At 37.4% G+C, this 26289-nt stretch overlaps 1 protein-coding gene and 9 non-coding genes across 11 annotated transcripts in view; 1 reads left to right on the top strand and 9 right to left on the bottom strand.

Moving 5' to 3' along the window:
- Window positions 1–1832: 1832 nt before the first annotated feature.
- Window positions 1833–1926, bottom strand: Trnam-cau (transfer RNA methionine (anticodon CAU)). The gene is made up of 2 exons: window positions 1890–1926; window positions 1833–1868 (listed from the first exon to the last, which is right to left on the bottom strand). It is a non-coding gene; the product is annotated as a tRNA-Met (tRNA).
- A 911-nt stretch (window positions 1927–2837) lies between these two features.
- On the bottom strand, window positions 2838–2910 carry Trnar-ucu (transfer RNA arginine (anticodon UCU)). Its single transcript has one exon. It is a non-coding gene; the product is annotated as a tRNA-Arg (tRNA).
- A 3225-nt stretch (window positions 2911–6135) lies between these two features.
- Window positions 6136–6229, bottom strand: Trnam-cau (transfer RNA methionine (anticodon CAU)). The gene is made up of 2 exons: window positions 6193–6229; window positions 6136–6171 (listed from the first exon to the last, which is right to left on the bottom strand). It is a non-coding gene; the product is annotated as a tRNA-Met (tRNA).
- A 901-nt stretch (window positions 6230–7130) lies between these two features.
- On the bottom strand, window positions 7131–7203 carry Trnar-ucu (transfer RNA arginine (anticodon UCU)). Its single transcript has one exon. It is a non-coding gene; the product is annotated as a tRNA-Arg (tRNA).
- A 3228-nt stretch (window positions 7204–10431) lies between these two features.
- Trnam-cau (transfer RNA methionine (anticodon CAU)) lies at window positions 10432–10525 on the bottom strand. The gene is made up of 2 exons: window positions 10489–10525; window positions 10432–10467 (listed from the first exon to the last, which is right to left on the bottom strand). It is a non-coding gene; the product is annotated as a tRNA-Met (tRNA).
- A 1586-nt stretch (window positions 10526–12111) lies between these two features.
- On the bottom strand, window positions 12112–12184 carry Trnar-ucu (transfer RNA arginine (anticodon UCU)). The gene has a single exon. It is a non-coding gene; the product is annotated as a tRNA-Arg (tRNA).
- A 1332-nt stretch (window positions 12185–13516) lies between these two features.
- On the bottom strand, window positions 13517–13589 carry Trnar-ucu (transfer RNA arginine (anticodon UCU)). Its single transcript has one exon. It is a non-coding gene; the product is annotated as a tRNA-Arg (tRNA).
- A 3223-nt stretch (window positions 13590–16812) lies between these two features.
- Trnam-cau (transfer RNA methionine (anticodon CAU)) lies at window positions 16813–16906 on the bottom strand. Its single transcript has 2 exons — window positions 16870–16906; window positions 16813–16848 (listed from the first exon to the last, which is right to left on the bottom strand). It is a non-coding gene; the product is annotated as a tRNA-Met (tRNA).
- Window positions 16907–18495: 1589 nt separating this feature from the next.
- On the bottom strand, window positions 18496–18568 carry Trnar-ucu (transfer RNA arginine (anticodon UCU)). Its single transcript has one exon. It is a non-coding gene; the product is annotated as a tRNA-Arg (tRNA).
- Window positions 18569–20730: 2162 nt separating this feature from the next.
- LOC106878483 (3-hydroxyisobutyrate dehydrogenase, mitochondrial) overlaps window positions 20731–26289 on the top strand; it is a 17692-nt gene continuing 12133 nt past the window's right edge. The window contains exon 1 of one of the 2 annotated variants that reach the window (XM_014927702.3): window positions 20731–20934. In XM_014927702.3, the coding sequence (XP_014783188.1) occupies window positions 20838–20934 (97 nt within the window). In that variant the 5' untranslated portion in view covers window positions 20731–20837. Of the gene's footprint in view, window positions 20951–26289 lie in introns of both variants that reach the window. The other variant, XM_089364443.1, reaches the window with a different exon arrangement.

Here is a 26289-nt window from a genome sequence, read left to right as displayed (position 1 = left end):
TAGAAAGCCGCTACAGTGGCAGACTTGCACCAAACATACTGACGGACTACTTTTGGTTTTTGAAACGAAGAAACGGATATGCAGCATAAGCGTAAAAGACGACGCCAAAGCTATTTTTGAGAAAACATAAAAATAATAATACTCACTTTACACTTTTGTTTTGTGTTTTATTGGTTTTAGAGCTACTTGTCCACCATGTTGCTCTTGTTCTTATGCCAAATAACGGTAATTTACGCTTAACATAACATTCATTTTATTTGTCATGAATTTTCACATTATTGTAATTTTGATAGCAGTATAATAATGAAAGCACAAAAGCGTGACGTGCTAAAGCAAAAAATGATTGCAGATTCGGAATATGCGCTCCCAAAATACCTTTGAGCACCATTTTGTCCAACAGTAGCAAACATTTTGTCGCCTAGTGTTATGGTCTGTTGGTTTCTTGATGACACTAAATATGAAGAGTAGATTACAAGATGCATTGAATTTTATACAATACCCATGGAACAATTTGAGGTTATTTCTTTCTTTAACGCAATTTCCAAAAGAAGTACGACACATTTATAAAAACAATGTGAAATACAAACTCACGAACTTCAGATTCCTCTGACGACGTTAGATTATGAGACGGACACGCTGCCTACTGCATTACCGACGCAGCTGTTCACCATGTTCATATCTTATTATTATAGTCACAGCATAGTTTTGCGAGTGCATGTGTGTGTGTAAATGTGTTTTTGTGTATTCTATATGTACAGCTGACTGTGTGCAGGTAATCGTCTCAGAATCTCAAATTAAGAATTCCCAAAATGTTTTACAAATTTTACTGCAGATCTAATTGATATGCATGTATGCTCATAGTCCAGTTGTGCAGCAATCTTGCAGAACCTTATAATATTCTGCTGTACCTCGGTGGTACAAGTCATTATACCAATAGTAAACATTCACTGATTATATTTCACTTCTTTTGTCATTCATAATCAATTGGTTAACCATTTAACCAATTAACTAATCGATTGTTTGATTAATCTTTCAGTCATTTAATCAGTCAAGTTTATCGAAATCTTTTCAACACCATTTGCAATCTCATGAACGACATGCAGCATACACTATAGCGATATATCCACATTTAAGTGAGGATAAATATCGCTTTCAGAATTTGGCACACGGTCATCAAGTCCGGGGGGGGGGGGGCTGAGAGTAAGATTACATAGCCCCTAGTGTTCGACTAGTACCTTTTTGTTTCGATCCCGAAAGGATGAAATGGAAATAATTATATATTCTTATACGGTACCCACGGGGGATCTTTCTGATTTGGCGGGCGCCTCTTGTTTTCTTAACGAAGCATTTTCAAACTTGGGACACTGGTAGAATGTGTCATATAAAACATCTCTTACTTTTAGTGTTATTGAGAGAATTTTATCTTTTTAAAGTTATTTCGTGTTAAAATTGTTGCATTTCGGTAATATCAACCAATCACTGACGTCTATTGAGGTGAAAACAATTACTGCTGCGGAATGTAAACAACACGTTGTGCGGTGTAATGGGATCTTTTCTCTTGAATAAAATTAGTGCCGTTGTTTGTCAACAACAACTATCAGCGGTACTGTTATTTATGACAGGGTTCGGATTTTAGAGTTAGGGTTAGGGTTAGGGTTGGGGTTAGGGTAATGAGTATTTTTGCAAAAATACTCATAAAGATCAGAAAGATCCCCCCACGGGAACAATTTGAGGGAATTTGTTTTTTTAATACCATCATCAGAAGTGACATGTGTGTAAATGTCACTTCTGACATGTGTGTAAATAATTCACAAAAAAAAAAAAAAAAGTTGCGCCCCAGGTGAGGATCGAACTCACGACCTTCAGATATCTCTGATTGCATATATGATTATGAGACTGACGCGCTGCCTACTGCGCTACCGAGGCCACTGAGTGAACGTTTCTACTTTCGTGATAATAATTTAGCTATGGGCTGGTGTTTATGGATGTGAGCGTGTACGCGTGCGCGCGTGTGTATGTGTGTGTGTGTGTGCTTGGCTGGCTGACGTGTCGTTTCTGTGTGTGTATCAGTTAAGGAGTTTATGTGCCCGAAATATGTGATTCTGTGTGTGTGTGTGTGTGTGTGTGTGTGTGTGTGTGTGTGTGTGTGTGTGTGTGTGTGTGTGTGTGTGTGTGTGTGTGTGCGCGCGCGTGTGTGTGTGTGCGTGCGCACGTATTTATGCGTGTACGTGTGTCTGTATATGTATTTGCGTATTCTATACATGCGTGTGATTCTGTGCAAAAACTCGACTCGGGAGTCAGGATCTCAAATTAAGAGTCTCTAGAATGTCGTACAAATTTTACTGCAGTACTAATCGATATATACATGTATGCCCAGAACCTTCGTATATTTTTTTGTACCACGACAGCGGGTCATCAGGCGAATAATAAGCACACGTACAGATTCTGTTTCACTTCACTTTACATTATAAGTCAATTAGTTAATTATTTAACCAATTAACAAATCGATTGCTTCAGTATCTTAATCGATATCTTAATCAATCCATTAAGTTTATCAAAATCCTTCCATCACCATTCGCGACCTCATCAACTACTTGCCCTCTCTGCTCCAGATCCCTTTCAGATTTGTCCTCTCGTCCACTGTCAATGTAAGAACTTTCGTTCAATGCTCAACACATTCTGGTATGCCACCAACTTCGAAATTTCCAAGAAATCTTATTCATTTTCTTCAATCCACAAATATAACGGAATATTTATGGAATTAACGAAATTGTCTGCGAATGTTAATCTTCCCTGTTAAATAAAAATTTAACTTCCAAGAAAAAAACGAAGCCAATCATCCCTGGTGGGATTCGAACCCACGACCTCTGGATTAGAAGTCCAGCGCGCTATCCGCTGCGCTACAGGGACAATACAAATTTTACTTTTTCTAAATAGTTTTTAACACGAAATCTGTAATGTTAAGTTTTCTTTGTGTAGATATACGCCCATATGTACGTCTAAATATACACGTATAAAGTGAAAGCTGCATATTGTAATCACTTACCAAACAGGTATTGTTATCATATTTAGTGCATCAGACACAGAACATTACTATATCCGCTGCTTTATGTTATCTACTCGACATGAGTCGCACGAACTTCTAGAGATGGCAACCACCAGATTTTCCTCCAGAAAAAGTTGGATGATCATGGTTGGAACGCTTAAGTATAAGGTCTGATGGACAGCAGATAGGATCACACTAAGTACGAGGGATAAATCATGGAATACATAGTAATTTCATAACCCTTTTGTATGATACCCACGAGAACAACTTGAGGTAATTTCTTTCTTTAGCAGAATAATATAAAAACAGGTTCTGCCATTTCAATTAAAAAAAAAAAAAAAATGTACACTCCAGGTAAGGGCCGAACTCACGACCATCAGATTCTCCTACTTTTATACCTGATTAGGAGACTCAGGCGCTGCCTACCGCGATATCGAGGACGTAGCGGAAGAGACCAATATTTTATGATTATAGTCTAGACTCTTCATAGATTCCACCAAAGCCAGCCCAGAAGCTGTTTTGCTGCATAATGCCAATCAAAACCTTCAATACCATTAGCACATGCTGCAGGATTAAAAGAAACTTATGAATCAATGGATAAGATTTTGTACTTGATTAAATATTCTGAGCACAAGTGGAATATATGAGGGGACTTGGAAGTTATTGGTTTGCTTCTTGGGTTGCAAATGGGGTATACAAAGCATCAGTGCTTTTTGAGCCTTTGGAACAGCAGAGATTACAAGCATCACTATGATCAGAAAGAGTGGCCAAAGAGAAGTGATTTCATTTCAAGGAGATACAACGTTAAATATATCCCTTTAGTTGACCCTCAGAAAATTAACCTTCCTCCTTTACACATTAAACTTGGCTTGTTTCAGAATTTTGTTAAGGCCATGAATGAAGACGGTGAAGGATTCAAATATCTCAGTGAAAAATTTCTTTCTAGCAAATTAAAAGATTAAAGCTGGTGTTTTTAATGGGCCTAATTCTAATTTATGATGAGCTTTTTTCAACAAAAATTAAGCCCAGTAGTGATAACTGCTTGGGAAAAGTTTGTCTCTCTTGTAAAATCATTTTTGGGAAATGAAAAATCATCTAACTACGTTGCAATTGTGAATATTTTGAAAGCTTATAAGCAACTTGGAGCAAGAATGTGTCTAAGAATGCATTTTTTCCACTCTAATTTTGACTTTTTTCCACCCAATGTGGGTGATGTAAGCGATGAGCCTGGTAAACGATTTCATCAAGAAATCAAAGAAATAGAAAGCCGCTACAGTGGCAGACTTGCACCAAACATACTGACGGACTACTTTTGGTTTTTGAAACGAAGAAACGGACATGCAGCATAAGCGTAAAAGACGACGCCAAAGCTATTTTTGAGAAAACATAAAAATAATAATACTCACTTTACACTTTTGTTTTGTGTTTTATTGGTTTTAGAGCTACTTGTCCACCATGCTGCTCTTGTTCTTATGCCAAATAACGGTAATTTACGCTTAACATAACATTCATTTTATTTGTCATGAATTTTCACATTATTGTAATTTTGATAGCAGTATAATAATGAAAGCACAAAAACGTGACGTGCTAAAGCAAAAAATGATTGCAGATTCGGAATCAGCGCTCCCAAAATACCTTTGAGCACCATTTCGTCCAACAGTAGCAAACATTTTGTCGCCTAGTGTTATGGTCTGTTGGTTTCTTGATGACACTAAATATGAAGAGTAGATTACAAGATGCATTGAATTTTATACAATACCCATGGAACAATTTGAGGTTATTTCTTTCTTTAACGCAATTTCCAAAAGAAGTACGACACATTTATAAAAACAATGTGAAATACAAACTCACGAACTTCAGATTCCTCTGACGACGTTAGATTATGAGACGGACACGCTGCCTACTGCATTACCGACGCAGCTGTTCACCATGTTCATATCTTATTATTATAGTCTCAGCATAGTTTTGCGAGTGCATGTGTGTGTGTAAATGTGTTTTTGTGTATTCTATATGTACAGCTGACTGTGTGCAGGTAATCGTCTCAGAATCTCAAATTAAGAATTCCCAAAATGTTTTACAAATTTTACTGCAGATCTAATTGATATGCATGTATGCTCATAGTCCAGTTGTGCAGCAATCTTGCAGAACCTTATAATATTCTGCTGTACCTCGGTGGTACAAGTCATTATACCAATAGTAAACATTCACTGATTATATTTCACTTCTTTTGTCATTCCTAATCAATTGGTTAACCATTTAACCAATTAACTAATCGATTGTTTGATTAATCTTTCAGTCATTTAATCAGTCAAGTTTATCGAAATCTTTTCAACACCATTTGCAATCTCATGAACGACATGCAGCATACACTATAGCGATATATCCACATTTAAGTGAGGATAAATATCGCTTTCAGAATTTGGCACACGGTCATCAAGTCCGGGGGGGGGGGCTGAGAGTAAGATTACATAGCCCCTAGTGTTCGACTAGTACCTTTTTGTTTCGATCCCGAAAGGATGAAATGGAAATAATTATATATTCTTATACGGTACCCACGGGGGATCTTTCTGATTTGGCGGGCGCCTCTTGTTTTCTTAACGAAACATTTTCAAACTTGGGACACTGGTAGAATGTGTCATATAAAACATCTTTTACTTTTAGTGTTATTGAGAGAATTTTATCTTTTTAAAGTTATTTCGTGTTAAAATTGTTGCATTTCGGTAATTTCAACCAATCACTGACGTCTATTGAGGTGAAAACAATTACTGCTGCGGAATCTAAACAACACGTTGTGCGGTGTAATGGGATCTTTTCTCTTGAATAAAATTAGTGCCGTTGTTTGTCAACAACAACTATCAGCGGTACTGTTATTTATGACAGGGTTCGGATTTTAGAGTTAGGGTTAGGGTTAGGGTTGGGGTTAGGGTAATGAGTATTTTTGCAAAAATACTCATAAAGATCAGAAAGATCCCCCCACGGGAACAATTTGAGGGAATTTGTTTTTTTAATACCATCATCAGAAGTGACATGTGTGTAAATGTCATTTCTGACATGTGTGTAAATAATTCACAAAAAAAAAAAAAAAGTTGTGCCCCAGGTGAGGATCGAACTCACGACCTTCAGATATCTCTGATTGTATATATGATTATGAGACTGACGCGCTGCCTACTGCGCTACCGAGGCCACTGAGTGAACGTTTCTACTTTTGTGATAATATTTTAGTTATGGGCTGGTGTTTATGGATGTGAGCGTGTACGCGTGTGCGCGTGTGTATGTGTGTGTGTGTGTGCTTGGCTGGCTGACGTGTCGTTTCTGTGTGTGTATCAGTTAAGGAGTTTATGTGCCCGAAATATGTGATTCTGTGTGTGTGTGTGTGTGTGTGTGTGTGTGTGTGTGTGTGTGTGTGTGTGTGTGTGTGTGTGTGTGTGTGTGTGTGCGCGCGTGTGTGTGCGTGCGCGCGTATTTATGCGTGTACGTGTGTCTGTATATGTATTTGCGTATTCTATACATGCGTGTGATTCTGTGCAAAAACTCGACTCGGGAGTCAGGATCTCAAATTAAGAGTCTCTAGAATGTCGTACAAATTTTACTGCAGTACTAATCGATATATACATGTATGCCCAGAACCTTCGTATATTTTTTTGTACCACGACAGCGGGTCATCAGGCGAATAATAAGCACACGTACAGATTCTGTTTCACTTCACTTTACATTATAAGTCAATTAGTTAATTATTTAACCAATTAACAAATCGATTGCTTCAGTATCTTAATCGATATCTTAATCAATCCATTAAGTTTATCAAAATCCTTCCATCACCATTCGCGACCTCATCAACTACTTGCCCTCTCTGCTCCAGATCCCTTTCAGATTTGTCCTCTCGTCCACTGTCAATGTAAGAACTTTCGTTCAATGCTCAACACATTCTGGTATGCCACCAACTTCGAAATTTCTAAGAAATCTTATTCATTTTCTTCAAGCCACAAATATAACGGAATATTTATGGAATTAACGAAATTGTCTGCGAATGTTAATCTTCCCTGTTAAATAAAAATTTAACTTCAAAGAAAAAAACGAAGCCAATCATCCCTGGTGGGATTCGAACCCACGACCTCTGGATTAGAAGTCCAGCGCGCTATCCGCTGCGCTACAGGGACAATACAAATTTAGCTTTTTCTAAATAGTTTTTAACACGAAATCTGTAATGTTAAGTTTTCTTTGTGTAGATATACGCCCATATGTACGTCTAAATATACACGTATAAAGTGAAAGCTGCATATTGTAATCACTTACCAAACAGGTATTGTTATCATATTTAGTGCATCAGACACAGAACATTACTATATCCGCTGCTTTATGTTATCTACTCGACATGAGTCGCACGAACTTCTAGAGATGGCAACCACCAGATTTTCCTCCAGAAAAAGTTGGATGATCATGGTTGGAACGCTTAAGTATAAGGTCTGATGGACAGCAGATAGGATCACACTAAGTACGAGGGATAAATCATGGAATACATAGTAATTTCATAATCCTTTTGTATGATACCCACGAGAACAACTTGAGGTAATTTCTTTCTTTAGCAGAATAATATAAAAACAGGTTCTGCCATTTCAATTTAAAAAAAAAAAAAAAATGTACACTCCAGGTAAGGGCCGAACTCACGACCATCAGATTCTCCTACTTTTATACCTGATTAGGAGACTCAGGCGCTGCCTACCGCGATATCGAGGACGTAGCGGAAGAGACCAATATTTTATGATTATAGTCTAGACTCTTCATAGATTCCACCAAAGCCAGCCCAGAAGCTGTTTTGCTGCATAATGCCAATCAAAACCTTCAATACCATTAGCACATGCTGCAGGATTAAAAGAAACTTATGAATCAATGGATAAGATTTTGTACTTGATTAAATATTCTGAGCACAAGTGGAATATATGAGGGGACTTGGAAGTTATTGGTTTGCTTCTTGGGTTGCAAATGGGGTATACAAAGCATCAGTGCTTTTTGAGCCTTTGGAACAGCAGAGATTACAAGCATCACTATGATCAGAAAGAGTGGCCAAAGAGAAGTGATTTCATTTCAAGGAGATACAACGTTAAATATATCCCTTTAGTTGACCCTCAGAAAATTAACCTTCCTCCTTTACACATTAAACTTGGCTTGTTTCAGAATTTTGTTAAGGCCATGAATGAAGACGGTGAAGGATTCAAATATCTCAGTGAAAAATTTCTTTCTAGCAAATTAAAAGATTAAAGCTGGTGTTTTTAATGGGCCTAATTCTAATTTATGATGAGCTTTTTTCAACAAAAATTAAGCCCAGTAGTGATAACTGCTTGGGAAAAGTTTGTTTCTCTTGTAAAATCATTTTTGGGAAATGAAAAATCATCTAACTACGTTGCAATTGTGAATATTTTGAAAGCTTATAAGCAACTTGGAGCAAGAATGTGTCTAAGAATGCATTTTTTCCTCTCTAATCTTGACTTTTTTTCCACCCAATATGGGTGATGTAAGCGATGAGCCTGGTAAACGATTTCATCAAGAAATCAAAGAAATAGAAAGCCGCTACAGTGGCAGACTTGCACCAAACATACTGACGGACTACTTTTGGTTTTTGAAACGAAGAAACGGACATGCAGCATAAGCGTAAAAGACGACGCCAAAGCTATTTTTGAGAAAACATAAAAATAATAATACTCACTTTACACTTTTGTTTTGTGTTTTATTGGTTTTAGAGCTACTTGTCCACCATGTTGCTCTTGTTCTTATGCCAAATAACGGTAATTTACGCTTAACATAACATTCATTTTATTTGTCATGAATTTTCACATTATTGTAATTTTGATAGCAGTATAATAATGAAAGCACAAAAACGTGACGTGCTAAAGCAAAAAATGATTGCAGATTCGGAATCAGCGCTCCCAAAATACCTTTGAGCACCATTTCGTCCAACAGTAGCAAACATTTTGTCGCCTAGTGTTATGGTCTGTTGGTTTCTTGATGACACTAAATATGAAGAGTAGATTACAAGATGCATTGAATTTTATACAATACCCATGGAACAATTTGAGGTTATTTCTTTCTTTAACGCAATTTCCAAAAGAAGTACGACACATTTATAAAAACAATGTGAAATACAAACTCACGAACTTCAGATTCCTCTGACGACGTTAGATTATGAGACGGACACGCTGCCTACTGCATTACCGACGCAGCTGTTCACCATGTTCATATCTTATTATTATAGTCTCAGCATAGTTTTGCGAGTGCATGTGTGTGTGTAAATGTGTTTTTGTGTATTCTATATGTACAGCTGACTGTGTGCAGGTAATCGTCTCAGAATCTCAAATTAAGAATTCCCAAAATGTTTTACAAATTTTACTGCAGATCTAATCGATATGCATGTATGCTCATAGTCCAGTTGTGCAGCAATCTTGCAGAACCTTATAATATTCTGCTGTACCTCGGTGGTACAAGTCATTATACCAATAGTAAACATTCACTGATTATATTTCACTTCTTTTGTCATTCCTAATCAATTGGTTAACCATTTAACCAATTAACTAATCGATTGTTTGATTAATCTTTCAGTCATTTAATCAGTCAAGTTTATCGAAATCTTTTCAACACCATTTGCAATCTCATGAACGACATGCAGCATACACTATAGCGATATATCCACATTTAAGTGAGGATAAATATCGCTTTCAGAATTTGGCACACGGTCATCAAGTCCGGGGGGGGGGGGCTGAGAGTAAGATTACATAGCCCCTAGTGTTCGACTAGTACCTTTTTGTTTCGATCCCGAAAGGATGAAATGGAAATAATTATATATTCTTATACGGTACCCACGGGGGATCTTTCTGATTTGGCGGGCGCCTCTTGTTTTCTTAACGAAACATTTTCAAACTTGGGACACTGGTAGAATGTGTCATATAAAACATCTTTTACTTTTAGTGTTATTGAGAAAATTTTATCTTTTTAAAGTTATTTCGTGTTAAAATTGTTGCATTTCGGTAATTTCAACCAATCACTGACGTCTATTGAGGTGAAAACAATTACTGCTGCGGAATGTAAACAACACGTTGTGCGGTGTAATGGGATCTTTTCTCTTGAATAAAATTAGTGCCGTTGTTTGTCAACAACAACTATCAGCGGTACTGTTATTTATGACAGGGTTCGGATTTTAGAGTTAGGGTGAGGGTTAGGGTTGGGGTTAGGGTAATGAGTATTTTTGCAAAAATACTCATAAAGATCAGAAAGATCCCCCCACGGGAACAATTTGAGGGAATTTGTTTTTTTAATACCATCATCAGAAGTGACATGTGTGTAAATGTCACTTCTGACATGTGTGTAAATAATTCACAAAAAAAAAAAACATGTTGTGCCCCGGGTGAGGATCGAACTCACGACCTTCAGATATCTCTGATTGTATATTTGATTATGAGACTGACGCGCTGCCTACTGCGCTACCGAGGCCACTGAGTGAACGTTTCTACTTTTGTGATAATATTTTAGCTATGGGCTGGTGTTTATGGATGTGAGCGTGTACGCGTGTGCGCGTGTGTATGTGTGTGTGTGTGTGCTTGGCTGGCTGACGTGTCGTTTCTGTGTGTGTATCAGTTAAGGAGTTTATGTGCCCGAAATATATGATTCTGTGTGTGTGTGTGTGTGTGTGTGTGTGTGTGTGTGTGTGTGTGTGCTGACCTCCACATCTATCTAAATTGAATCGTGACAGTAGTAGTAGTAGTAGTAGTAGTAGTAGTAGTAGTAGTAGTAGTAGTAGTAGTAGTGCGAATTATTCTTCAGTTTGAGAAGTAGTCACCATCGTCCTCGTTGCCGTTACTACTGACGGCTCAACGGAGGATGACGACTAATGACGGAGAAGGACTGAACTGGCGATTAACAACGGAACACACCAGAAGAAAATGTCTGAACTTCATTGAACTTTCGGCTGATACAATAACATTCAATGACTAAAAAGTTATACCAACCTGCAACACCACCACCATGACTATTACTACTATTACAACCATCACGACAACCACGACTACTACTACTACTACAACCATCACCACTGCCATCCCTCCTATTACTAGCACAACTTCAAACATCACCACCAGCACCATCGCTAATGCTACTATCACCTTTCACAACCATCACCACCACCACCACCACCACCATCACCACCACCACCACCACCATCACCACCACCACCATCACCACCACCACCACCATCACCACCAACACCATCACCGCCAATTGGTTAATCGATTAGTCTGTCAAAGCCCTTCTGTCACAGGCTATGACCTTATCAATGACTTACCAATGTGCTTTTCAAGTAACCCTTTCTCCTCAATACGTATTACATTTTCACTGTTCCTCTCATTTACTTGTAATAAACCTGAAGTGAAACATAACCAGTGTGCGTGTTTTTATTGGCGGCATGATCCTCCCAAAAGACATGAAAATCAACCTCAACGCTTGATTTCACGTCAAGAAACTTGCAAAACAAATACAAAATACAGAGAATTAATGTTGTTTTCATGAGAGTCATGTCTGACTCATAACCAGAAATGACTCTTACGAAAGTAGCAATAATTCTTAAGGTCCCTCAATTTCTCTCAACTGATCAATAGGCCGATTGAGTAAACCTATCAACAATGAACTTATCATGACTACCGGAAACAACTGTTGATCAAATTTACGACAGTAACGAAATATATAGTATGACCATTAATTATAATTAATGGTCATTACATATTTATGTAATTATGTCTTGTATATCACTCTGTATAATAATAAAAAAATTAAATACAGATCACAACCATTTAGATCGAACGACGTGATCGATTAAAATTTGTGAAGGGCGTCCCCCAGTATGGCCGCTGTCCAATGGCTAGAATCCGAAAAAGAACAAAGGGAAAAAGCCTAGTTCATTGGTTTTCAATTTTCATAGAGAGAACATTTGAAAAAATTACAAACAGTTTAAATGAAGTGGAATGAAAATAATTTTCATAAAAATTTAATCTTAAATAGAGAAAATTAGAAAAAAAAAGGTGAATCATCCCTGGTGGGATTCGAACCCACGACCTCTGGATTAGAAGTCCAGCGCGCTATCCGCTGCGCTACAGGGACAATACAAAATTTGCTCTTTCTAAATAGCTTTTAACGCGAAATTTGTAATGTTGGACAGGTATTGAAGTAATTTGGATTTTTTTTTTGTATATATACGCCCACGTGTACGTTTAAATATGCACGTATAAAGTGAAAGTTGCATATTGTAATCACTTACCAAGCAGGTATTGTTATCAAATTTAGTGCATAAGACACATAACATTACTATATCCACTGCTTTATGTTATCTACTCGACATGAGCCGCACGAACTTCTAGAGGTAGCAAGCACCAGATTTTCCTTCAAAAAAAAGTTGGGTGATCATGCTTGGAACGCTTCAGAATATGGTCTGCTGGACAGCAGATATGGTCACTTGATACTATTAAATATGAAGGATAAATGACGGTATATGTATAATTTCACCCTCTTTTTGTAAGCTACCCATGAGAACGACTTGAGGTAATTTCCTTCTTTAACAAAATAATACAAAAACAGGTACTGCCATTTTAATTTAACAAAGAATATGCGGCGAGTGTCGCCATATTTGATCAAGAAACTGACGCGCTGCCAACTGCGCTACCGCGGTCAATATTTTATGATTATAGTCGCGGTATAATTTTGCGAGCGTATCTTTGTGTGTGTGTGTGTGTGTGTGTGTGTGTGTGTGTGTGTGTGTGTGTGTGTGTGTGTGTGTGTGTGTGTGTGTGTGTGTGTGTGTGTGCGCGTGCGTATTTATGCGTGTACGTGTGTCTGTATATGTATTTGCGTATTCTATACATGCGTGTGATTCTGTGCAAAAACTCGACTCAGGAGTCAGGATCTCAAATTAAGAGTCTCTAGAATGTCGTACAAATTTTACTGCAGTACTAATCGATATATACATGTATGCCCAGAACCTTCGTATATTTTTTTGTACCACGACAGCGGGTCATCAGGCGAATAATAAGCACACGTACAGATTCTGTTTCACTTCTCTTTACATTATAAGTCAATTAGTTAATTATTTAACCAATTAACAAATCGATTGCTTCAGTATCTTAATCGATATCTTAATCAATCCATTAAGTTTATCAAAATCCTTCCATCACCATTCGCGACCTCATCAACTACTTGCCCTCTCTGCTCCAGATCCCTTTCAGATTTGTCCTCTCGTCCACTGTCAATGTAAGAACTTTCGTTCAATGCTCAACACATTCTGGTATGCCACCAACTTCGAAATTTCTAAGAAATCTTAATCATTTTCTTCAATCCACAAATATAACGGAATATTTATGGAATTAACGAAATTGTCTGCGAATGTTAATCTTCCCTGTTAAATAAAAATTTAACTTCAAAGAGAAAAACGAAGCCAATTATCCCTGGTGGGATTCGAACCCACGACCTCTGGATTAGAAGTCCAGCGCACTATCCGCTGCGCTACAGGGACAATACAAATTTAGCTTTTTCTAAATAGTTTTTAACACGAAATCTGTAATGTTAAGTTTTCTTTGTGTAGATATACGCCCATATGTACGTCTAAATATACACGTATAAAGTGAAAGCTGCATATTGTAATCACTTACCAAACAGGTATTGTTATCATATTTAGTGCATCAGACACAGAACATTACTATATCCGCTGCTTTATGTTATCTACTCGACATGAGTCGCACGAACTTCTAGAGATGGCAACCACCAGATTTTCCTCCAGAAAAAGTTGGATGATCATGGTTGGAACGCTTAAGTATAAGGTCTGATGGACAGCAGATAGGATCACACTAAGTACGAGGGATAAATCATGGAATACATAGTAATTTCATAACCCTTTTGTATGATACCCACGAGAACAACTTGAGGTAATTTCTTTCTTTAGCAGAATAATATAAAAACAGGTTCTGCCATTTCAAATAAAAAAAATTTAAAAAATGTACATTCCAGGTAAGGGCCGAACTCACGACCATCAGATTCTCCTACTTTTATACCTGATTAGGAGACTCAGGCGCTGCCTACCGCGATATCGAGGACGTAGCGGAAGAGACCAATATTTTATGATTATAGTCTAGACTCTTCATAGATTCCACCAAAGCCAGCCCAGAAGCTGTTTTGCTGCATAATGCCAATCAAAACCTTCAATACCATTAGCACATGCTGCAGGATTAAAAGAAACTTATGAATCAATGGATAAGATTTTGTACTTGATTAAATATTCTGAGCACAAGTGGAATATATGAGGGGACTTGGAAGTTATTGGTTTGCTTCTTGGGTTGCAAATGGGGTATACAAAGCATCAGTGCTTTTTGAGCCTTTGGAACAGCAGAGATTACAAGCATCACTATGATCAGAAAGAGTGGCCAAAGAGAAGTGATTTCATTTCAAGGAGATACAACGTTAAATATATCCCTTTAGTTGACCCTCAGAAAATTAACCTTCCTCCTTTACACATTAAACTTGGCTTGTTTCAGAATTTTGTTAAGGCCATGAATGAAGACGGTGAAGGATTCAAATATCTCAGTGAAAAATTTCTTTCTAGCAAATTAAAAGATTAAAGCTGGTGTTTTTAATGGGCCTAATTCTAATTTATGATGAGCTTTTTTCAACAAAAATTAAGCCCAGTAGTGATAACTGCTTGGGAAAAGTTTGTTTCTCTTGTAAAATCATTTTTGGGAAATGAAAAATCATCTAACTACGTTGCAATTGTGAATATTTTGAAAGCTTATAAGCAACTTGGAGCAAGAATGTGTCTAAGAATGCATTTTTTCCACTCTAATCTTGACTTTTTTCCACCCAATATGGGTGATGTAAGCGATGAGCCTGGTAAACGATTTCATCAAGAAATCAAAGAAATAGAAAGCCGCTACAGTGGCAGACTTGCACCAAACATACTGACGGACTACTTTTGGTTTTTGAAACGAAGAAACGGACATGCAGCATAAGCGTAAAAGACGACGCCAAAGCTATTTTTGAGAAAACATAAAAATAATAATACTCACTTTACACTTTTGTTTTGTGTTTTATTGGTTTTAGAGCTACTTGTCCACCATGTTGCTCTTGTTCTTATGCCAAATAACGGTAATTTACGCTTAACATAACATTCATTTTATTTGTCATGAATTTTCACATTATTGTAATTTTGATAGCAGTATAATAATGAAAGCACAAAAACGTGACGTGCTAAAGCAAAAAATGATTGCAGATTCGGAATCATCGCTCCCAAAATACCTTTGAGCACCATTTCGTCCAACAGTAGCAAACATTTTGTCGCCTAGTGTTATGGTCTGTTGGTTTCTTGATGACACTAAATATGAAGAGTAGATTACAAGATGCATTGAATTTTATACAATACGCATGGAACAATTTGAGGTTATTTCTTTCTTTAACGCAATTTCCAAAAGAAGTACGACACATTTATAAAAACAATGTGAAATACAAACTCACGAACTTCAGATTCCTCTGACGACGTTAGATTATGAGACGGACACGCTGCCTACTGCATTACCGACGCAGCTGTTCACCATGTTCATATCTTATTATTATAGTCTCAGCATAGTTTTGCGAGTGCATGTGTGTGTGTAAATGTGTTTTTGTGTATTCTATATGTACAGCTGACTGTGTGCAGTTAATCGTCTCAGAATCTCAAATTAAGAATTCCCAAAATGTTTTACAAATTTTACTGCAGATCTAATTGATATGCATGTATGCTCATAGTCCAGTTGTGCAGCAATCTTGCAGAACCTTATAATATTCTGCTGTACCTCGGTGGTACAAGTCATTATACCAATAGTAAACATTCACTGATTATATTTCACTTCTTTTGTCATTCATAATCAATTGGTTAACCATTTAACCAATTAACTAATCGATTGTTTGATTAATCTTTCAGTCATTTAATCAGTCAAGTTTATCGAAATCTTTTCAACACCATTTGCAATCTCATGAACGACATGCAGCATACACTATAGCGATATATCCACATTTAAGTGAGGATAAATATCGCTTTCAGATTTTGGCACACGGTCATCAAGTCCGGGGGGGGGGGCTGAGAGTAAGATTACATAGCCCCTAGTGTTCGACTAGTACCTTTTTGTTTCGATCCCGAAAGGATGAAATGGAAATAATTATATATTCTTATACGGTACCCACGGGGGATCTTTCTGATTTGGCGGGCGCCTCTTGTTTTCTTAACGAAACATTTTCAAACTTGGGACACTGGTAGAATGTGTCATATAAAACATCTTTTACTTTTAGTGTTATTGAGAAAATTTTATCTTTTTAAAGTTATTTCGTGTTAAAATTGTTGCATTTCGGTAATTTCAACCAATCACTGACGTCTATTGAGGTAAAAACAATTACTGCTGCGGAATGTAAACAACACGTTGTGCGGTGTAATGGGATCTTTTCTCTTGAATAAAATTAGTGCCGTTGTTTGTCAACAACAACTATCAGCGGTACTGTTATTTATGACAGGGTTCGGATTTTAGAGTTAGGGTGAGGGTTAGGGTTGGGGTTAGGGTAATGACTATTTTTGCAAAAATACTCATAAAGATCAGAAAGATCCCCCCACGGGAACAATTTGAGGGAGTTTGTTTTTTTAATACCATCATCAGAAGTGACATGTGTGTAAATGTCACTTCTGACACGTGTGTAAATGATTCACAAAAAAAAAAAAGTTGTGCCCCAGGTGAGGATCGAACTCACGACCTTCAGATATCTCTGATTGTATTTATGATTATGAGACTGACGCGCTGCCTACTGCGCTACCGAGGCCACTGAGTGAACGTTTCTACTTTTGTGATAATATTTTAGCTATGGGCTGGTGTTTATGGATGTGAGCGTGTACGCGTGTGTATGTGTGTGTGTGTGTGCTTGGCTGGCTGACGTGTCGTTTCTGTGTGTGTATCAGTTAAGGAGTTTATGTGCCCGAAATATGTGATTCTGTGTGTGTGTGTGTGTGTGTGTGTGTGTGTGTGTGTGTGTGTGTGTGTGTGTGTGTGTGTGTGTGTGTGTGTGTGTGTGTGTGTGTGTGCTGACCTCCACATCTATCTAAATTGAATCGTGACAGTAGTAGTAGTAGTAGTAGTGCAAATTATTCGACAGTTTGAGAAGTAGTCACCATCGTCCTCGTTGCCGTTTCTACTGACCGCTCAACGGAAGATGACGACTAATGACGGAGAAGGACGGAACTGGCGATTAACAACGAAACACACCAAAAGAAAATGTCTGAGCTTCATTGAACTTTCGGCTGATACAATAACATTCAATGACTAAAAAGTTATACCAACCTGCAACACCACCACCATGACTATTACTACTATTACAACCATCACGACAACCACGACTACTACTACTACTACAACCATCACCACTGCCATCCCTCCTATTACTAGCACAACTTCAAACATCACCACCAGCACCATCGCTAATGCTACTATCACCTTTCACAACCATCACCACCACCACCACCACCACCACCATCACCACCACCACCACCACCATCACCACCACCACCATCACCACCACCACCACCATCACCACCAACACCATCACCGCCAATTGGTTAATCGATTAGTCTGTCAAAGCCCTTCTGTCACAGGCTATGACCTTATCAATGACTTACCAATGTGCTTTTCAAGTAACCCTTTCTCCTCAATACGTATTACATTTTCACTGTTCCTCTCATTTACTTGTAATAAACCTGAAGTGAAACATAACCAGTGTGCGTGTTTTTATTGGCGGCATGATCCTCCCAAAAGACATGAAAATCAACCTCAACGCTTGATTTCACGTCAAGAAACTTGCAAAACAAATACAAAATACAGAGAATTAATGTTGTTTTCATGAGAGTCATGTCTGACTCATAATCAGAAATGACTCTTACGAAAGTAGCAATAATTCTTCAGGTCCTTCAATTTCTCTCAACCGATCAATAGGCCGATTGAGTAAACCTATCAACAATGAACTTATCATGACTACCGGAAACAACTGTTGATCAAATTTACGACAGTAACGAAATATATAGTATGACCATTGATTATAATTAATGGTCATTACATATTTATGTAATTATGTCTTGTATATCACTCTGTATAATAATAAAAAAATTAAATACAGATCACAACCATTTAGATCGAACGACGTGATCGATTAAAATTTGTGAAGGGCGTCCCCCAGTATGGCCGCTGTCCAATGGCTAGAATCCGAAAAAGAACAAAGGGAAAAAGCCTAGTTCATTGGTTTTCATTTTTCATAGAGAGAACATTTGAAAAAATTACAAACAATTTAAATGAAGTGGAATGAAAATAATTTTCATAAAAATTTAATCTTAAATAGAGAAAATTAGAAAAAAAAAGGTGAATCATCCCTGGTGGGATTCGAACCCACGACCTCTGGATTAGAAGTCCAGCGCGCTATCCCCTGCGCTACAGGGACAAGACAGACAGGAATCTTTCTAAATTGTTTTTAACAAGAAGTTTGTATTGTTAGACAAGTAACGAAGTATTTTGAACTATTTTCTTTGTAGATATACGCCCGCCCACGTGTACGTCTGAATATACACGTATAAGGTGAAAGCCGCATATTGTAATCACCAAACAATTATTGTTACCAAATTGAGTCCATCAGACACGAAACATTACTATATCCGCTGCTTTATGTCATCAACTCGTTGTTGCTACATATTAGATTCCGTCTCTAAAGTGATCATAATATGTTGTAAATAATTACTTTCTTTTCTCGTATCATTCCACTCCATTTAAGTTTTAATTTATTTAGCAAAATTTGTGTCGTTGACTGAGTTGTGTTATTTCCCTTCGGTAATTATTTATTTGTATATTTCCAATCTTAAGACGTTTCTGGTGCATGAATTGAGAAAGATTCATGCTGTTATTTCTAGCTGCGCGGATCGTTCTACTAAGACATGGAGTAAGGCCATGTGGGACAATACCTCTAATTACACAGTTACGTCCCTTTACCACCACAGCTGTAAACCCACGCTGGTTCGGTGTCATGACAGTAATGTTGCCTTCAAATTTTGGTACAAGACCAGCAATTTTGGGGAAGGGATTAGTTGATTATATTGCTCCAGTACTCAACTGGTACTTATTTTATCGATCTCCCAAAAGATGAAAGACAAAGTCGACCTCAGCAGAATTTGAACTCAGAACGTAAAGACGGACGAAATGCCGCAAAGCATTTTGTCCGGCATGCTAACGATTTTGCCAGCTCGCCGCCTTTTTTTGTGTGACAGTAATATTAAATCCACTCTAGTTCTTGGAGGGATTTGAAACAAGTAAAAGAGTAAAAGAGAGCATATCTATTTTAGTCGCAGGTGTGGCTGTGTAGTAAGAGATGCAGGTGTGACCTGTGCTGGTCAAGGAAAGGTCAGTGCTTTGTTTAGGCTTTGACCTACATTACTGACAAAAGTCTATATAACAGAGAGAATTTCCTATCTCTTTATTGTGTCAGCCAGACCAACGAGCGACACGCTCTTTTGCGTCAGCCTTAACTAAGAACAGCACTTCCCTTCGCTCGACATGCAAAGAGAGGCTTTCGGCCGCAAGAAAGGCGATGCTACCTTTACCCTTTCTTCCTTTCTAGTCAGCACCGTGCATTCCTTACTCTTTCACTCTCTGCTGACAGACAACCTTTTTCTACACTATCAACTACGGACCAGTGAGCCAACCTTGTTGTCACTGTCACTACAATTAGTACTGTATTTCTAACTACCTGTCGGGCAAACGAATAAATATATGTAAATAATATGGTTAATAATATTTCTTCCATCTTGGTGTTCTTTCTTCCATGTTTACTGGTTTTTCCGCCGCGAGAACCGTTAAGTTACGGGGACGTAAACACACCAGCATCGGTTGTCAAGCGATGTTGAGGGGACAAACACAGACACACAAACACACACACACATATATATATATATACATATATACGACGGGCTTTGGTCGGCCCGAGGCTATAGTAGAAGACACTTGCCCAAGGTGCCGCGCAGTGGGACTGAACCCGGAACCATGTGGTTGGTAAGCAAGCTACTTACCACACATAGATAGATTTTAAATACATAAATGTTGATTTCCTTACGCGCTTGTCACCTAGCCATTCGACAAAGAAAGATCAATAGAATAAATAATAATAATAATAATAATAATAATAATAATAATAATAATAATAATAATAATAATAATAATAATAATAATGATAATGAAATTATTGTGTATAGTGCTCAGGTGCACTGATGCTCAACAAAGGTGCACGTACTGTACATAGAATTATGTACAAAATAGTAATTCTAAGATAAACACTGAGATTTTATTTGCCTAACTTTTTCAAGGTGGTTCGTGCAGTTAGAAAACTGAACCAAATAAAAGAAAAAGAAATTTTGTTTTTTAATTGCACATCTGTGTGTGCGTGTGTGTGTGTGTGTGTGTGTGTGTGTGCGCATGTGTTGGGGGAGGGGGGGTAAGCGAGAGGTTGTTCACACCACCTGTCCTCGTCTGTTGTTTTTTTCGTAAATTCTCCCGTATGTATATAAATAGATTGAGACGCGACGGTCAGGTAACTCTGGAAGCCTAAAGAGAAAACAAGGGCGACAACTGTGAATCTACCCTTAACAAGAAACCGTATTTTGATTCTCACTTGGACCATCGATACCTAATTGCGTTTTTAGTTCAGACTAATTTTTTAATTTACTATGTCTTGCACATCGAAGATAATATTTAGCACAATGTTGCGCTTTTCAGCGACTAACCTCTCCCGCAGGGCGTCCGTAATACCTCGGATGTATTCAGGTAAGTGTTCTATAATGTTATATTTTGTTTTCTCACTTTGTCCGCTAACATGTTCGTTTTATTATTTTTTTAAATCCAAAACATCATTTATGAAGCATTTTATTGCGATGTATATGTACATTTATATATATATATTAAAGTGAAATGATATGAAGGCCTCTTTACCACATCTCGTCGTGGTGGAATCGAATTTTTTTTTTATCGGGCACGTGTTAGTTTCATGTTTTTAATTATTGTTATTATTTTAACTTCAAGTCAACCTCTATCTAACACATTTTGATACGTATTTATTTTGTTACTTGTTAATTGGATGTCAATCCTGAACGAACAGACTTTCTAGCTGTGACCATCTCGACTTCAGAATATCTAGCACTACGTTGTATAGTGGAGATTACAATGTACACGTTCGTTTTACAGATATTCTTTTAAGACGTTAGGGTGTGTTGTAAATGAAAGGGTGAACCCCGATCAAGCAGACCTTTATTTAAAGATAGTCCTATCGTGGCCTTCCCATTTTTTTATGTGTATTTTGGTCTGTTCTTATTGTTAATTCACTGTCATCTCTACACAAGCTGACGTTCTGACCGTGACATCTCCCCAGTTGTGTATCTAGGACTACCTGTACAATATTGTCTACAACGGACTGGTTTTTTTACTATTACACCCGTTTCACGAGACGAGTGTAATTGTTGCTCGGCGGAGTTTCGGGGTAGTCATCTCTCTCTCTCTCTCCCTCTCTCTCTCTCTCTCTCTCGGAGAGAAAGAAAAGAACAAAGAATTGGGTGATTGTTTCCTTCTGTGAAAGAATTTTTTTTACAATGTACCCGTTCGTTTATTTACTTTTAAAAAAGAAAATAGACGTTAAATAAACACGATGCAAATGAAGTGGTATGGAAGCTGTCTCATCTCATCACATCACGGCGGAATAGAATTAAATGTATTTAAATCTAACATGTATCCGTGTTATGTTATTGCTGTTATTCTTAGCTTAAGGTCAATCACGATCAAGCAAATCTGTATTCAAAGGTTATCCAGCCGTGACCCTTCCATCTTTTTAAGTGCATCTTATGTTATTCCTCTTGTTAATCCAATGTCATCTCTAAACGAGTTGACGTTCTCGCCATGGCCATCCCATCTCTATAGGTTTATCGAAATTGTTTCGTTGTTGTTGTTAATCCTGTGTTATTCCCGAACAAATAGGTTTCAGCCGTAACTATCTCGTCTTCGTCTATCAAGGACTACACTTTCTAGTGTAGTGTATAATTTACTTACTTTGTTTTAAAAAAAATTATTTACTTTGTTTAGAAAAAACCCTCAGACATGTTTTGCGCATGACGCGCACTCACGCTTGGTAGTCGTAGGATCGATTAGTCACGACTCGCTAGGTCGGATGCGCGAGTGCGTGCACCGGTACCATTCATCTTGAATAGTACCCACTTTCTATTGTACCCGTTCTTAATTCATTTATTTTTTTGTTGAGGTTAAGGTGGGATGTGACAACATTTGGTTGTTATTTCTAACAATTCGAACTCATTACGTTAAGGTTTGTTCTAAGACGTAGTGATGTTACGACTTACAATACATGTTGGCATCTAAGGCGGTGTGCTGACAGAATCGTTAACACGCCGGACAAAATGCTTAACGGCACTTCGTTTTAAGTTCTCAGCTCAAATTCCACCGAGGCTAACTCTACCTTTCATCCCTTTCGGGGTTGCTAAAATAAGACCCGTTGATCACTGAGGTCGATGTTATCAACTTATCTCTTTTCCAAAATTACAGGCCTTGTGCTAAAATTTGAAACCAATATATATATATATATATATATATATATATATAATACAAAGAATATATATACATGTATACACACATATATGTACATACTTACATCTACATGTGTGTATATATATATATATATATATATATATATATATATGCATATCAGGGTACAGGACGTTAGAACAATGAACTACAGACAACGGAACGAACACATAGGAAAACGGAAAGCCACTTGGAATATTCCTTCATCAGCTGTCTCTATTCTAACTAGACGTTTCGAAGATAAGACAGAACGTATTCTAGAATAGTCTCTTCCTGAGTAGTGGATCAACCCACTACACAGAGGATTCCAAGGTGGCAAACACAAACCAAGACAGGAAAAATTGGACAGTGAAAACAACATTCAAAAGCCGTACGGCCAAACGCGAATCTGAGGTAGAACGCTAGTAGTTCGTCTTGCCTTCACAGCGGCTGGAGTGAAAAGAAAGCTGACCACAGGTCACACGAGAGCAGAGAGGATGGTGGAGGGAGGAAGGGACAGAAGGGTATAGCAGTGAAGTGGAGGCCAGGACAGAGGGATAGATAGAAAGATAGAGGAAGACAGATAGATAAATAGATAGAAAGATAGATAGATAGATAGACAGATAGATAGATAGAAAGATAGAGTCACGTCAGAATAATAGTAGACTTACTTGCAAAAAAGGACGTGTGCGTTCAATAATGTAATAATACAAAGAATATATATACATGTATACACACATATATGTACATACTTACATCTACATGTGTATATATATATATATATATATATATAGATATATATAGTATATTTGCCACCTAAATGTAACTAACCCTTAAGGGTCGATGCTACTGTAGCTTGTAGCCCCAAGAAGACACCTACTCCAGCTGGCTATTGACACACTATCTGTGCCCTATCAGCATTTTTCCTCCAATTTTTTTTTTCTACAACATCATACCTTCATAGCATTTAGACTGGAAGACTACATTATTATAGCTGATTTTTAGATTTTTTACTTCCTTTTAAAATAATACATATATTGCGACTGAAGAAACACTAGCTCCAAGGTGTTTTCTTAGTTATTATTTGGGGATTTGTATCTTCATTCTTCCAGTCACGTTTATTTGAAAAAAACTGGCCTTGTGCCAAAATTTGAAACCATTATTATTATCATTATTATTATTATTATTAAGGTGGTGAGCTAGCAGAATCATTAGCATGCCAGGCAAAATGCCAGTTATAGCAACTTTTGCCTGTTGCTATATTCTGAGTTCAAATTCCACCAAGGTTGACTTTGCCTTTCATCCTTTCAGGGTCGATAAATTAAGTACCAGCAAAACACTAGGATCGATGTAATCGACTAGTGCCCTCCCCCCCCCCCCAAATTTAAGGCCTTGTGACTATAGTACAAAGGATTATTATTATTAATATTTATTCATTTGTTGCCCACAGGGGAGCTAAACATAGAGGTGACAAACAAGGACAGACAAAAGGATTAAGTCAGTTAGATTGACCCTAGTGCATAACTGGGATCTATTTTAAAACGGGGGCGCCAGTTTTCATTTATGTTTTATGTAGTGTTTTTGGTACCGAAAGACTTTCAAACTTCGTATACTTATCTATTTTGTTATAGAACAGAAAAATATTTTTGTATTCAAATTTATTTCATGTAAAAAATTGTCTTATTTCGATAATTTCTACTAATCACTGACGTCTATTCAGTTGAAAACAGTTAGCGCTGTAACGGTGTATATCGTATTAATCCCCTAACCCTAACACTAACCCTAACTAGACTGTTAACCGTAACCCTAACTCGAGAATCCAAACTCTAAAATTGTTACACACATAGATACGCACAGCGTAATTTATTATATAAACAATATATGCGTATAAATTACGATTAAACCAGATGAATTATGTCACAGGGAATAACATTTTTATGACCGCCCAGCAGTATCTCTATTTGAGCTGAATAGACGTCAGTGATTGGTTGAAATTACAGAAATACGACAACTTTAACATGGAATAACTTGCGAATTCCTTTTTTTTTTGTTAAGAAGACTAACAGTAAAAGATGTTTTATATGACACATTCTACCAGTGTCCCAAGTTTCAAAGTGTTTCGTTAAGAAAATACTGGCGCCCCCGTTTTAAAATAGATCCCATAACTGGTACTTATTTAATCGACCCTGAAAGGATGAAAGGCAAAGTCGACCTTGGTGGAATTTGAACTCAGAATGTAATGGCAGATGAAATACCGCTAAGCATTTCACCCAGTGTGCTAACAATTCTGTCGGCTTGCAGCCCTTATTATTATCATTATTATTGTTATTATGAAGGCAGTGAGCTGGCAGAATTGTTAGCACGCCAGGCAAAATGATTAGCAATAATTTGCCCGTTACTATATTCTGAGTTCAAATTCCACCAAGATCAGCTTTGCCATTCATCCATTCAGGACCAATAAATCAAGTACCAGTAAAACACTGGGGTCGATGAAATCATCTAGTTCTCGCTGCCAAAATTTCAGGCCTTGTGCCTATAGTAGAAACTATTATTATTATTATTATTACTATTCAGTTATTGTGTATGGAGCACTACATTATCTGCTATGACTTTTTTCTTTTTCAATGGTATTTCTAACAAGTCCAGTAACTATCTTCAGGTTTTCTCATAGGCTAATTTCAAATGCAATGTGTTAAAAAGGCCGTTGTCCTAGTTTTCCTTTTTTATAAATGGAGACAAGTGAAACAAAAGACTACCAACATGCTTGTGCTAGATAAGTGACTATTTCTTTTGAGGTCAGTGTCAGGCAGTGGGGACAAGAATATAAAAAATGCAGTTCATATCATGAGAAACATTCATATTAAATACTAGCTGTTTAGCCCAGCGTTGCCCGGGATTAAGTTAGGGTTATTAAGTGAATCAAGTCACATTCTCTACTATATATAGGGAGTAGGTGAAATTTCCAAGGCTTCCACCTCACCCCACCATGTTTTTCGGACCCTAAAAATGGTTTTGTAGCATATTAAAGTCACAGGAATTTATTTTGGCTGTAGAAAAATCTACCTCGGCAAATTCCATCTGACCCATGCAAACATGGAATTGATGATAATGAGAAACTCAGTGGAGAGACTGTTCTAACACTGAAATCTGACACCCAGTTCAACACCACATCCCATCACTTGGCCCTTGGCCACTCTTAGCCCAATCTACTCCATTACAAGTATTTGTGTTAGGTTTTCCTTTGAGGGTGATTTCTTCTCTTCTTCCCACCCATCTCAGAGGTCTAGAACTGTGTCGGCAGCACTGCACTGACACCCCTCATTTAATCATTAACCCTCGAGCATTTAAACCAGTGGTTCTCAACCATTTTCTTGCCTATGGACTCCTTTGATTTCTATTTTATTCAAGTAGACCACTCCTAGCCAGTCACTGTTTTAAAAAATCCTATTATATTTTTATAATTAAATATTATTAGAAACTGTATTAAAAAAAATTGTTACAATATTTGGTGTGTTGTAGAAATATAAGCAATTTATTGCTCATAGATTTTAACCAAAA

Source organism: Octopus bimaculoides, chromosome 16 (genome assembly GCF_046866305.1).
Source record: "Octopus bimaculoides isolate indiv1 chromosome 16, ASM4686630v1, whole genome shotgun sequence".
Lineage (NCBI taxonomy): Eukaryota > Metazoa > Mollusca > Cephalopoda > Octopoda > Octopodidae > Octopus > Octopus bimaculoides.
This window is presented reverse-complemented; position numbering and strand designations above follow the sequence as displayed.